The sequence below is a fragment of the Pelodiscus sinensis genome, chromosome 1, assembly GCF_049634645.1.
Source record: "Pelodiscus sinensis isolate JC-2024 chromosome 1, ASM4963464v1, whole genome shotgun sequence".
NCBI classification, from domain to species: Eukaryota; Metazoa; Chordata; order Testudines; family Trionychidae; genus Pelodiscus; species Pelodiscus sinensis.
The window spans coordinates 135,181,767-135,196,544 of record NC_134711.1 but is presented as its reverse complement, the minus strand read 5'-3'; the positions used below and the strand labels follow the sequence as shown (position 1 = coordinate 135,196,544).

General features: G+C 46.7%; 2 protein-coding genes across 2 annotated transcripts; both read left to right on the top strand.

Moving 5' to 3' along the window:
* Positions 1-7,934: 7,934 nt before the first annotated feature.
* LOC142830526 (late histone H2A.2.2-like) lies at positions 7,935-8,387 on the top strand. Its single transcript, XM_075936125.1, has one exon. The coding sequence runs from the start codon at positions 7,935-7,937 to the stop codon at positions 8,385-8,387; it is 453 nt and encodes a 150-aa protein (XP_075792240.1).
* A 5,335-nt stretch (positions 8,388-13,722) lies between these two features.
* On the top strand, positions 13,723-14,181 carry LOC102456592 (histone H2A-like). Its single transcript, XM_075935249.1, has one exon. It carries the CDS (start codon positions 13,723-13,725, stop codon positions 14,179-14,181), a length of 459 nt encoding a protein of 152 aa, XP_075791364.1.
* Positions 14,182-14,778: the final 597 nt, after the last annotated feature.

Genomic DNA, 14,778 nt, shown 5'->3' with positions numbered 1-14,778 from the left:
GTGCCCGTGCCAGGTGCAAGCCTGCCAGCACCCAGCCAGCAGACCCTGCACCTGGCACGGATCGAGCCAGCCACCTGATGCCCCCCAGCCCTCCGCCTCTTCCCGGGACCAGGATGGCGGCTCCCGGGAGCTTGCCCGGGACCGGAAGAGGCGGGCACCCGCCTGGGCTAGTGCGGACATCCTGGACCTTGTCCACGATCTCCACACTAGGCACAGGAAAGTGGCTGGCTTGGGCAGGAGAGCTGCCAGCCTGGCCACCCAGGAACAGGTGTGCATGAAAATCAAGGGGGTCCACTGAGACCCCCGACCCTGAGCCCTGAGCTTACAATGGCCGTCCTGGGTCAGACCAAAGGTCCATCTAGCTCAGTAGCCTGTCTGCTGACAGCGGCCAACACTAGGGACCCTGGAGGGGATGGACCGAAGACAGTGACCAAGCCATTTGTCTCGTGCCATCCCTCTCCAGCCTTCCACAAACCTTGGGCAGGGACACCACTCCTACCCCCTGGCTAATACCACTCCATGGACCCAACCTCCGTAACTTGATCTCACTTCCCTTTAAACTCTGTTCTAGTTGTAGCCTTCACAGCCTCCTGCAGCAAGGAGTTCCACAGGTTGACTCTTTGCTTTGTGAAGAACTTTCTGTTACTAGTTAGAAGCCTGCTACCCATTCCTTTCCTTTGGTGTCCTCTAGTCCTTCTTTATGGGAACTAATGAAGAACTTTTCTGTATGCACCCTCTCCACCCAACTCCTGCTTTTAGAGACCTCTGTCCTGTCCCCCCTCCGTCTCCTCTTTTCTAAGCTGAGAAGTCCAAGTCTCTTTAGCCTCTCTTCATATGGGACCTGTTCCCGACCCCCGATCATTTTAGTTGCCCTCCCCTCTCCCAGCCTCTCTCTTCCCCTCTCCCACCTCCTTTTCCCAGTCTCCCCCAGTTTTGTTCAATAAAGACAGATTCCATTTTTGAACACAATTGTCCTTTATTTTGTACATCAAGAAAAGGGGCTAGAGAAGGGTAAGTGGAAGGAGGTGAAGGAGGAATGGGGCACGAGCCCCCGATGGGGAGGACTGGGCTGGCTCTGTGGGCTTCTGGGGGGGGGGAAGCTCTCCTGCAGCCCCCCAATTGCCTCCTCTCCCCAGATGGCAGCCTGCGGCAAGTGCAGCCAGGCTGATGGCCGAGTGGTGTGATGTGCCCAGTGTGGGCACTCCAGGCACTCCAAGCCAGGACTGGTTTTCAAGCGGGGCACCCCTGAGAACTGTCTGTCCGGGGTGGGGGTCAGGACCCTTTAAGCACAGCCCTCGGGTAGCCTGAGACAGCATCTCCACGCTCTAAGTCCTCCTCTGATGCCCTGCCGGCACTGCTTCCGGCCAGCCTTAAGCCCTGTTCAGGGTCCACTTAATGTGGACATGCTAGTTCGAATTAGCAAACGCTAATTTGAACTAGTTTTTAGTTCTAGATGCGTTAGTTCGAATTAGCTTAGTTCGAATTAACTAATTTGAACTAAGTTAGTTCGAACTAACTCTGTAGTGTAGACATACCCCAAGTGAGATAAATAGAAAGGAACATAAACACTGTCAAATCAAGTGTAAAAATGTAATAAGAAAAGCAAAAAAAGATTTTGAGGAACAGCTAGCCAAAAACTCAAAAAGAAATAACAAAATGTTTTTTAAGTACATTAGAAGCAGGAAGCCTGCTAAAAAACCTGTGGGTCCCCTAGATGATCGAGCTATAAAAGAAGAAATCAAGGACAATAAAGCCATTGCGGAGAAATTAAATGATTTCTTTGCTTCAGTCTTCATGGCTGAGGACGTTGGGGAGATTCCTGAATCTGCACCGTCCTTTGTGGGTGATGAATCTGAGGAACTGTCCTGGATTGAAGTGTCATTAGAGGAGGTTACAGAGGTTACAGAGCAGGTTGCCATCCGGGTGGGGGGCCAATTGGGGGGCTGCAGGAGAGCTTCCACCCCCAGAAGCCCACAGAGCCAGCCCAGTCCTCCCCATCGGGGGCTCGTACCCCATTCCTCCCTCACCTCCTTCCACTTACCCCTCCCTAGCCCCCTTCCTGATGTACAAAATGAAGGACACGTGTGTTCAAAAATAGAAACTCTCTTTATTGAACAAAACTCGGGGAGACTGGGAAAAGGAGGTGGGAGAGGGGAAGAGAGAGGGTGGGAGAGGGGAGGGCAACTAAAATGATCAGGGGTTTGGAACAGGTCCCATATGAAGAGAGGCTAAAGAGACTGGGTCTTTTCAGCTTACAAAAGAGGAGACTGAGGGGGGATATGATAGAGGTCTATAAAAGCATGAGTGGTGTGGTGAGGGTGCATGAAGAAAAGTTCTTCATTAGTTCCCATAATAGAAGGACAAGAAGACACCAAATGAAATGAATGGGTAGCAGGCTTCAAACTAACAACAGAAAGTTCTTCTTCACAAAGCAAATAGTCACCCTGTGGAACTCCTTGCTGCAGGAGGCTTTGAAGGCTAGAACTTTAACAGAGTTTAAAGAGAAGTTAGATAAATTCATGGAGGTTGGGTCCATGGAGTGCTATTAGCCAGGGGGTAGAAATGGTGTCCCTGGCCTCTGTTTGTGGAAGGCTGGAGATGGATGGCACGAGACAAATGGCTTGGTCATTGTCTTCGGTCCATCCCCTCCAGGGTCCCTAGGGTTGGCCGCTGTCGGCAGACAGGCTACTGGGCTAGATGGACCTTTGGTCTGACCCAGGATGGCCATTGTAAGCTCAGGGCTCAGGGTCGGGGGTTTCAGTGGACCCCCTTGATTTTCATGCACACCTGTTCCTGGGTGGCGAGGCTGGCAGCTCTTGTGCCCTAGACGGCCACTCTCCTGTGCCTAGTGCGGAGGTCATGGATGAGGTCCATGATGTCTGCACTAGACCAGGCAGGTGCCCGCCTCTTGCGGTCCCGGGCAAGCTCCCGGGAGCCGCAATCCTGGTCCCGGGAAGAGGGGGAGGGCTGGGGGGCATCGGGTGGCTGGCTCGAGCTGTGCCAGGTGCGGGGTCTGCTAGCTGGGTGCTGGCAGGCTTGCACCTGGCACGGGCACCGTAGCCAGCCCGTGCCCCTTTATGGGGTCCGGGGCCGGGAGGGGGGCAATAGAGTTTCTCTGGTGCTGGCCAGAGTGGCCACCAGGGAAAGCTGGGGAGGGCTAGCCTCCCACTAGTTCAAATTAAGGGGCTACACACCCCTTAATTCAAACTAGTAAGTTCGAACAAGGCTTAGTCCTCGTAGAATGAGGTTTACCTAGTTCGAACTAAGCGCTCCGCTAGTTCGAATTAAGTTTGAACTAACGGAGCACTAGTGTAGCGCCTATCAAAGTTAATTCGAACTAACGTCTGTTATTTCGAATTAACTTTGTAGTGTAGACATACCCTTAGAGTTCTTTGAAGGGGTTAACAAACATGCGGACAAGGGGGATCCAGTAGATATAGTATACTTGGATTTTCAGAAAGTCTTTGACAAGGTCCCTCACCAAAGGCTCTTGTGTAAATTACATGGCCATGGGATAAGAGGGAAGGTCCTTTCTTGGATTGAGAACTGGTTAAAAGACAGGAAACAAAGGGTAGGAATAAATGGTAAATTTTCAGATTGGAGAGGGGTAACTAGTGGTGTACCCCAAGGGTCAGTCCTGGGACCAATCCTTTTCAACTTATTCATAAATGATCTGGAGAAAGGGGTAAGCAGTGAGGTAGTAAAGTTTGCAGATTATACAAAACTGTTTAAGATAGTCAAGACAGAAGCAGACTGTGAGGGGCTCCAAGAAGATCTCACCAAACTGAGTGATTGGGCAACAAAATGGCAAATGAAATTTAATGTGGATAAGTGTAAAGTAATGCACATTGGGAAAAATAACCCCAATTATACGTACAGTATGATGGGGGCAAATTTGGCTACGACAAATCAGGAAAGAGATCTTGGAGTTATCGTGGACACTTCTCTGAGAACTTCCACACAGTGTGCAGCGGCGGTTAAAAAGGCAAATAGGATGCTAGGAATTATTAGGAAAGAGATAGAAAATAAGACACAGAATATCTTACTGCCCCTGTGTAAAACTATGGTACGCCCACATCTTGAATACTGTGTACAGATGTGGTCTCCTCACCTCAAAAAAGATATTTTGGCCTTGGAAAGTGTTCAACAAAAGGGCAACTAAAATGATTAGGGGTTTGGAACGGGTCCCATATGAGGAGAGATTAAAGCGACTAGGACTTTTCAGTTTAGAAAGGAGGAGACTGAGGGGGGATATGATAGAGGTCTATAAAATCATGAGTGGTGTGGAGAGGGCCGATAAAGAAAAGTTATTTATTAGTTCCCTAAATAGAAGAACTGGAGGACACCAAATGAAATTAATGGGTAGCAGGTTTAAAACTAATAAAAGAAAGTTCTTCTTCACACAGCATGTAGTCAACCTGTTGAACTCCTTGCCAGAGGAGGCTGTGAAGGCTGGGACTATAATAGAGTTTAAAAAGAAGCTAGATAATTTAATGGACGTTAGGTCCATAAAAGGCTATTAGTCAGGGTATAAAATGGTGTCCTTGGCCTCTGTTTGTCAGAGGCTGGAGAGGGATGGCAGGAGACAAATCGCTTGATCATTGTCTTCGGTCCACCCTCTCTGGGGCACCTGGTGCTGGCCACTGTTGACAGACAGGATACGGGGTTAGATGGACCTTTGGTCTGACCCAGTATGACAGTTCTTATGTTCTTATGTTCTTATCAGTGATTTCAGCTGTAGTGGTCACTTAACAAAACAAAAGACTATATAATCAGCTGTCTTTAAACAGTGGAGAGAGGCTGGTCAAATAGTGCTTGTGACTCAGACAGACTATCAAGCAAAACACCTGTCCCCACCCTCTCGATGCCCTCAATCAGTACAGGTTAAGTACAGTTCTACTGCCCTTTACTCATACAATAAGAACAACAACATTTCATTCCCCCTCCTCCCCCCAGGGCATTCAAGTTATTTGTAACCCAATCCCAGCCAAAATCTATCACTTGGGCAACACAGTTCTGTTTGCTGGATACCTAGTTAGATTAGGTGTGAATGTAAATATAATCTTGTCCGGAAGCCTTTCCCTCCAGCCCCCAGCTCATCGCTAGCTGTCAGGGAGAGCTCATTTTGATTTTGCTTACAAATCATAATTTGAAATTATTAGGTTGGCCAACATCACCAAAATGACATTGTCATAAAAAACAACAGCTGTATAAGGAAGCTAGTCTATGTTCATACTTTTCAAATCTATTATACTTTTTCAGATACACATATCTTATCATACACTGTATATGCTTTTAAAGTGTGTATTAGTATTTCAATTTCAATTCAAATCCAAACAATCACTAAATTGGCATGTAACTAGTTCTCAACTTGGGGAGGGGGATGTAGGGAAATCCCTGCTCATTGTGGCCCAAAGGGAAGCTGTGGCAGCTGCAGGTGGCTCAGGGCTGTCAGGGCCTCCTGTCTGCTATAAACCCTTTCCCCTGAGGCTGCATCTTTAAGGGCTCCAGGGAAGGGGAGGATCGGGGCCAGTGTAGACGCTCTTTTCCGGCTTTTTTAAAAGCCGGAAAAAAGCGGCGGACATTTTTATTTAAATGCCGCGGGGGATATTTAAATCCCCCGCGGATTTCCCTACGACGACTGGTGAAATTTACATGCCCCTTCCGGAAAAGGGGCCAGTGTAGACGAGCCCGCTGTCTATTAATGGCATTTGGTGACCCCTGGTTCTTGTGTTATGAAGAGAAGTAAACAATATTTCCTTTTTCACTTTTCCACAACAATCATGATCATACCTCCCCCTTAATCATCTTTTTTCCAAGCTGAAAAGTCCCACTACTATTAATATCGCCTATATAGCAGCCATTCCATAGCCCTAATTATTTCTGTGGCCCCTTTCTGAACTTTTTCAAATGCCAGGATATCTTTATTGAGACAAGGAGACCACATCAGCATGCTGTATTCAGGATGTACCATGGATTTATATAGAGGCACTAAGATATTCTGTCTTATTCTCAATTCCTTTCTTAATGATCCTAACATTCTGTTTATTTTTTTGAGCGCTGCTGCACACTGAGTGGATGTTTTCAGAGAACTATCTACAAGGACTCCAAGATCACAAAGGGCAAGTCATGCCTGAACAATCTGATTAGCTTCTATGATGAGGTAACTGGCTCTGTGGACATGGGGAAGTCAGTGGATGTTATATACCTTGACTTTAGCAAGGCTTTTGATACGGTCTCCCACAATATTCTTGCCAGCAAGTTAAGGGAATGCGGATTGGATAAATGGACGGTGAGATGGATAGAAAGATGGCTAGAAGGCCAGGCCCAGCGGGTAGTGATCAATGGCTCGATGTCAGGATGGCGGTCGGTTTCTAGTGGAGTGCCCCAAGGTTCGGTTCTAGGACCGGTTTTGTTCAATATCTTTATTAATGATCTGGATGAGGGGATGGATTGCACCCTCAGCAAGTTTGCGGATGACACTAAGCTGGGGGGAGAGGTAGATACGCTTAAGGGCAGAGATAGGGTACAGAATGACTTAGACAAATTGGAGGATTGGGCCACAAGAAATCTGATGAGGTTCAACAAGGACAAGTGTAGAGTTCTGCACTTGGGACGGAAGAATCCCAAGCATAGTTACAAGCTGGGGACCAACCGGTTAAGTAATATTTCTGCAGAAAAGGACCTGGGGGTTACAGTGGATGAGAAACTAGATATGAGTCAACAGTGTGCCCTTGTAGCCAAGAAGGCTAATGGCATATTAGGTTGCATTAAGAGGAGCATTGCCAGCAGATCCAGAGATGTCATCATTCCCCTTTATTCGGCTTTGGTGAGGCCGCATCTGGAGTATTGTGTCCAGTTCTGGGCCCCCCACTACAAAAAGGATGTGGATGCATTGGAGAGAGTCCAGCGGAGGGCAACCAAAATGATTAGGGGGCTGGAGCATATGACTTATGAGGAGAGGCTGAGATACTTGGGTCTGTTTAGTCTGCAGAAGCGAAGAGTGAGGGGGGATTTGATAGCAGCCTTCAACTTCCTGAAGGGAGGTTCCAAAGAGGATGGAGAGAGGCTGTTCTCAGTAGTGACAGATGGCAGAACAAGGAGCAATGGTCTCAAGTTGTGGTGGGAGAGGTCCAGGTTGGATATTAGGAAAAACTATTTCCCTAGGAAGGTGGTGAAGCACTGGAATGGGTTACCTAGGGAAGTGGTGGAGTCTCCATCCCTAGAGGTGTTTAAGTCTCGGCTTGACAAAGCCCTGGCCGGGTTGATTTAGTTGGGATTGGTCCTGCCTAGAGCAGGGGGCTGGACTTGATGACCTTCTGAGGTCTCTTCCAGTTCTATGATCCTATGATTCTAGTGTTAACTGATAATTTAGACTCCATAATGTTATATGTATGATGGCATTACATTTTCCAATGTGCATTTCTTTCATTTATCAACATTGAATTTCAACTGCCATTTTATTCTCTAGTCTTGTGCGATCGTCTTGTAGCTCTTCACAGTCCTCTTGAGACATAGCTATCTTGTGTAGCTGGCTAAAGCTACAGTACAAAGGGTGAGTCAATGACAATGATGTCATAAAGAATGACATGTCTCCACCAGCTTGGATAATAAAGAATGCAGTTTCCCATTGGTTCACACCCAACCAATCAGAAGTACATTTTCTCCTCTGCCAAGGTTATAAAAGGTCTGCAGCTCAGACAAGGTCAGTGGAAACTCTGGTTGCTTTTCAAGAGGTAGCTTACCCAAGCTACATTTCACCAAGACAAACCAGGAAGTGAGCAAAGAAGGCAAAGGAAAGAAAGATAAAGCGAACACAGACCAGCAAGTAAGGCAAGGCAAGGAAAAAAAGACAAACCATTAAAGAAAGGAAAAGAAAACCAGGCAAGCCAAGACAAGGAAGTAAAAATTAAACTAAGCTACGAGTCTGCAATATGTCTGAGACTGAGTCTGAGTCTGAGTCTGAGCACTCTGGTGAGACTTCAAACACAAAGGAGGCCAAGGCCAAAATCACCCGTTCTTCCCGGGCTGGGCTGCTGTTCTCTGTCAGTCGCATAGACAGACTGCTACGCAAAGGACAATTTGCAGACCGTATTGGAGCTGGAGCACCAGTCTACATGGCTGCAGTGCTTCAGTACCTGACTCACGAGATTATGGATATTGCTGGGGAAGTCGCTGCACGCAGCAAGAAGCGTCGGATTTCCCCGCGGCACTTGCAGCTGGCCATCCACAGTGACTCAGAGCTCAAGAAACTTCTGGGAGGTGTCACCATCTCTCAGGGCGGGGTTCTGCCCTTAAATCAGGCTGTGCCTTTACCTTCCAAGAAGAGAAATGGCAGGAGATCCATCAAGAGACGGATTGCCCCTGCCTCTGTCCCGGTTAAATGAGAAGAGAACAAAGGAGAGAGTGCCACCCCAGACTTGAGAGAACTGGCACTAACTTGTTGCAAGGCTCTTTTCAAATGCCTCAGTATAGTCTAATAAAAGCGGTTAAAATGCCAGATCTTGTTTTGTAAATGGATTTCCTCTTTTAATCTCCTGCAGTTATAAGGAGAGGTGGGTGAGGTAGCATAATTGAAAATATTGTATGAAATCCTAGAAAGATATAACTCATTCATTTCATTAAGAAATTTATATCAGAAATTATCAAAATGGTATTTTTGGAGATGATTCCTGTGTTTGCTCAGGCATTTCCTCCAATAGACTAAATATTAGGAACATTCTTCCTATAGTCGAGTTGCTGTGTATTGCATAGAAAAGAGCAAACTCAAGATAGAAAAATGTAATCATGGGCTTGGTTTTTATTTTATTCTTATGGTTTTTGTTGTGGGTTTTGTTTGTTTTTTGTTTTGTTTTTTAATAAAACCATTGACTATTTTAGAGTAAAATCAGATTTATATCAGTACAAGTGATATTAGAAACAGGCTTTATGAAATTATTAAATATCTGGGAGGTTAACATAAATGATCATCCTTTTAAAGCAGGGGTGGGCAATAATTTTTGATGGGGAGACACTACAAGAATGTAGTAAATGGTCAAGGGCCACTCTTCCATGTTACTAATGAAAGAAAGGTTGGGTGCAGAGGAGAGCTTGGGTGGTGTAGGAGGAATCTGGGTGGGAGTTAGAATGAAAGAGGGGGTTGTGACTTGGGGCAGAGGATTGGGGTGTAGGATCTGGGAGGGGTGGTTCCTAGGCAATTGCCCAATCCCCTAGGCCACTCTAGAAGCCACCCCCACCTGCCTACCATTGGGATGTCCTTTATCCTGCCTGGTGCCTGAGCCAGGTCCATCTAGGGGGCACAGGAAGGAGGTTAGGGGCTTGGGCTGTGACCTAAGAATGGAGGGAGGTTATGACCTTGGGCAGGGGATTGGAGTACAAGGTCTGAGAGAGGGTGTGAGTTCAGGAGCAAGGATGCAGAGGGTTTGTGTTACATGGAGTAGAGGTGCATGAGGGGAGAGAAGGAAGGGGTAGGGGTTGGGGTGCCAGAGGCAGGCTCTAGCCCACAGGTGCCTACCTAGGTGGCTCCTGGCCAGCAAGCCCAGCAGGTCCTGCAGCTCCCTGCCTTCCATGCCCCCATATGCCACTCAAAGCAGCTGGCTGCTGGGCTCATGTGATTCTCTGACTACCACAAGCCCCCGGGGGCATACTTTGCGTGCTGTCTGCCTTGAAAACACACTCTCTTTCTCCACCCCTAGCTCATGGTGGTGCTCAGAAAAGTTTATGGCTCCCACAGCTCTGAGTGCTGTGAGGGGGCAGGGCAGGCAAGGAGTCTGCCTGATTCTTCTGCTGGGCCATGGAGTATATTTGGCAGGCTGGGTCCAGCCCAGGGGTTGTATTTTGCTCATCTTTTTTTAAAAGGGAAAACTGAGAGTAATGTTTGAGTATAAATTGTATGTAATCATTATTTTAAAATAATGGAAGTTTGTCAGTTAAAACAAGTTGAATGGTCATGGAAAATACATCCATTATATGTAACAGACAACTGAGAGGGAAAGGTGGTTATATTAGCTCGTGCAAAAATAACCACAAATTAATTACTCTTACAGCAATTTTTCCTTGCCTGTTCCCATCCCTTGCCATATAAATACTCAAAAATTAATATGAAATATACAATGTGTAAGAGTTTGTGCTAGCCAAAACCTAGCCTGATTACTTCTCTGCCGAGCAGTATTAGGTATGTCAGGCTAGTCCTGAAATAGCAAAAACTTTTACTCTCCACTTAGGTACCACAAGAGACACAAGAGACATCACCAACTTCAGGCGGCCAGAGAAACTGATCAATATTTACAAAACTTTGGCTGCTTGAATTTCATACCTAACCCCATATTTAAGCTATTAACTAAAAGTGACTTGATTTCTAGAGGTGCTGAGAATTCAGAACCACCTAACTAAGAGGGAGGGGTTTGGAGTATGAGGGGGGAGGAGCATGAGAAGGGCTGTGGAGCACAGGCTCCCAAAGGGGCTTGGGTGCATGAGGGGATTGGGGCACTGGAGGGACTTGGGATGCTGGGGAGGACACAAGCCCAGGATCCCCACCAGCAGCAGCTGCTTCTGGTGGAGGCAAAGTCAGGTGGCTCTGCAACCAACAAGCACACTGGTCTCCATCTGCAGGCACCACTCCCTGCAGTTCCCAGTGGCAGTACTCAGGGAGGGGAATGGTGGCAGTATGCCTGCAGAACCTCCTAGCTGCACTTCTACCCACAACAGCTGAGATGGGGAACGCTGGTGGAGGTTGCTGGAGTTGAGTGCCCCACAATGTTCCCTCCAATCTTTTCCCTCTGTGTGTGGATTATTTCCATCCAGATACAAAATACATGTTATATGCATCAAGGCACGTGTGAATGTGCACCACCATTAAAAGCAAAACCTAGCTGCTTTGCTAATCAGCTGGGCGGCACTAGAATATCTTCTGAGCAGCCGCACAAGTGCACAGCTTACAGGGAACACTATCCCTGCCCCACATCTGGCAACCCAAGTCTGTCCTGTGCCCCAGTCCCTGGTCCAAGCCCCTCCCAGAGCACATCTCAAAGCCCCTCTCACAGCCCAGTTCCCTGCCAGCCCCACACCAACCGCACTGAAAACCAGACTTTCTGTGCAGATCAGAAATTCAGACTCAGTGAGCTTGTCAACTAGTGAAGTGCTGGATAAAAGGGCTTTTACAGTAGTCTCATTGGAGGCATGAGTGAGAATTCCTTCCCTGAGTAATAACTGTAGCTTCAGGACTTCGGTCAGGACTGTCAGATTTTGTTTACATGCAAGCATGTTGAGGAGATGAACACAAATTCTAATTTCACTTTTTCATGGCATCAGCTCCCCCAAAGAATGAACAAAACATCAGTGAAGCACGGGTCTGTGGGCTTGTTTCTGCCTTGCCCTACCTGAGCAGTATCTGAGCAGATAATTAACCCCATGGATGGCAACAGAGCTCTGTGTGCAGTCATTTATGACTCAGTATCAAAAGGGGGGCAGAATGGCTCCCAGTATGAATATGAAGTTATATACTGCTATCACTGGCCGTTTGAAGTATGTTCTGGCCAATGGAGTTATTCCTGATTAGAGCTGGGTGAATAAATGAGTTTCAGTTTGGTGGACAAAGTGAAAATTAAAAAAATATATATTGTATCTGGTTAAATGAAGAGGTTTGTTGCACCCACAGTGAAAGGATGTGAAAAATGCCCCAAAATGAAGCACCTTTTGAGGCTGTGGAGGTGGGTGACTTTTTAAAGGGCAATAAATTTCTAAACAAAACATTTTAAAAAAATACGTTTTCGGGGGGCGGGGGGGGGGGTTACTTATTTTTTCCTGTCAAAATTGTTCATCAAATAGATTCTGAATTCAAAAGCTAATTTTTGTGGCACAAAACATTTTTTTCAACAAATAGAACTATTTGCTGAAAAATAATTGTTGATTTATAACAATTCAACAAAGAGTAGAACATTACCATATATACACAAAACAATATGGCTGTGTCTACACTGGCATGAATTTCCGGAACTGCTTAAAACGGAATACTATTCCGTTTTCAGTTTTTCCAGAAAAGGAGCGTCTACATTGGCAGGCTGCTTTTCCGGAAAAGCCCTTTTTCCGGAAAAGCGTTTGTGGCCAATGTAGATGCGCTTTTCCGGAAAAGACTACTGGGCTGTCTACACTGGCCCTTTCCGGAACAATGTTCCGGAATAAGGACTTATGCCCGAGCGGGAGCAGAATAGTTTTTCCGGAATAGCGGCTGATTTTGTACAGTAGAGCATCGTTGCTTTTCCGGAAATTCAAGGGCCAGTGTAGACAGCTCGCAGCCTATTCCGGAAAAGCGGCTGATTTTCCGGAATAAGTGGCCCAGTGTAGACACAGCCCTTATGTATATTATAAGCCAGTATCTCTACTACCACTTATCTATAAAGCAGTATCTCTACTACCATTTACCTGCAAAAGGCATTGTAAGAATTTTAGGACTTCATGATTTTGAGAGGCTTGGATATGTTTGATTTAAAAAAGAAAGCAAGCTCCTCTTGCGGATGAGAGAGGAAACATTATTTTTAGGATAGTAGAAAGGATCTGAATATGTAGCTGTTTGGAGGGAGGTTGTGAGAGTTAAAAATTAGACTAGGCTGCTATGCTTTAGGGCTACGTCTACACTGGCCCCTTTTCCGGAAGGGGCATGTACATTTCACGAGTCGTCGTAGGGAAATCCGCGGGGGATTTAAATATCCCCCGCGGCATTTAAATAAAAATGTCCGCCGCTTTTTTCCGGCTTTTAAAAAAGCCGGAAAAGAGCGTCTAGACTGGCCCCGATCCTCCGGAAAAAGTGCCCTTTTCCGGAGGCTCTTATTCTTACTTCAAAGTAAGAATAAGAGCCTCCGGAAAAGGGCACTTTTTCCGGAGGATCGGGGCCAGTCTAGACGCTCTTTTCCGGCTTTTTTAAAAGCCGGAAAAAAGCGGCGGACATTTTTATTTAAATGCCGCGGGGGATATTTAAATCCCCCGCGGATTTCCCTACGACGACTGGTGAAATTTACATGCCCCTTCCGGAAAAGGGGCCAGTGTAGATGTAGCCTAGGAGTTTCTGCCTTTGGTGTGTCTGCCTAGAAAAGTGTGTTACTTGCTAATGGAAATGGGTAGGTTACTATTTGTCTGGGGAGTGCTTCATAACTTCAAAGACTAAACAAAAGTTAATACAGAAATGTGAAACAGTTTTACATTTCTATATTAACTTTTGTTTTGCTAATAGCAAAGCTCACTAGCTAAAATCCAATGCAAAGTGAGAGTCAATGGGAATGATGTCACAAAAGGATGATCTAGTAGTCCCTCTAGCTTGGCTAACAAATGAGGCAGCTTCCTATTGGTTCTCAGACAACCAATCAGAAAGCAAGGTTGCACAATGTGCCCAGGTTATAAAAGGTTGCAGGCTCAGACAGGGTTGGGACACAACTGTGGTGATTTCAAGAGGTGACTTAGCCAAGCCACACTTTTGTCAGGCCAGTCATAATTGGGCAGATCAGGAAGAAATTAAAAGAAGGCAAAATAAGAGAGAGAGAAAACCAAGTGAACAGAGCGTGGAAAGAGAGAGACAGACAAGTCAAGCAAAGAAAGACACAGAGAAGCAGAGCCAAGCAAGGAAACACACTAAGGCCAACTCAAGTAAAGAATCTGGTAAACCAAACAGAGCAAACAAAACCAAAAAAGTCAAGCCAAGTGTTGCTGGAACAAACAGTAGAATTCTGCAACATGTCTGAGACTGAGACTGAGTCTGAGTCTGAGTCTGAGCACTCTGGTGAGACTTCAAACACAAAGGAGGCCAAGGCCAAAATCACCCGTTCTTCCCGGGCTGGGCTGCTGTTCTCTGTCAGTCGCATAGACAGACTGCTGCGCAAAGGACAATTTGCAGACCGTATTGGAGCTGGAGCACCGGTCTACATGGCTGCAGTGCTTCAGTACCTGACTCATGAGATTATGGATATTGCTGGGGAAGTCGCTGCACGCAGCAAGAAGCGTCGGATTTCCCCGCGGCACTTGCAGCTGGCCATCCACAGCGACTCAGAGTTCAAGAAACTGCTGGGAGGCGTCATCATCTCTCAGGGCGGGGTCCTGCCCTTAAATCAGGCTGTGCCTTTACCTTCCAAGAAGAGAAATGGCAGGAGATCCATCAAGAGACGGATTGCCCCTGCCTCTGTCTCGGTTAAGTGAGAAGAGAACAAAGGAGAGAGTGCCACCCCAGACTTGGGAGAACTGGCAATAACTTATTGCAAGGCTCTTTTCAAATGCCCCAGTATAGTCTAATAAAAGCAGTTAAAATGCCAGATCTTGTTTTCTGAATGTCTTTATTGCTAACATTGTAAGGGAACATTCAGTTAATTAGGAAGCGACACAGAGACGGTGGTAACAAAGGCAAAAAGTACAGCGCGTAGTCATTTCCTTACAATACATGTACGCGTAAGACATTACCTAGTGTGTGCCTGGGAAATGGTTCCCGTCAAAGTGCATTGGTGTGGACAGTTAGATGGAATGTGAGGAGAATATGTGACTTCCTGCTTCTGAGCTAACAGCTGCTGCTTTCAGTCTGGCTGCAGATGAAGGCTCTATGGCTACAGGCCTATGGCTATAGAAAAAGGCCTTTTTTCTTACATTTACACAGCTCCCCTATTTGTGGCTGGAGTGTCAGGAGCTCATATAGGGCTTCCCCTCCAGTGCTCTGCCACCCCCCCCCCCCCAAGCTACCACCATTATCCTGATACCTGGGAGGTGGTTTCGAGCAGATGTCTGCCACCCCCTGGGAGGGCCGCT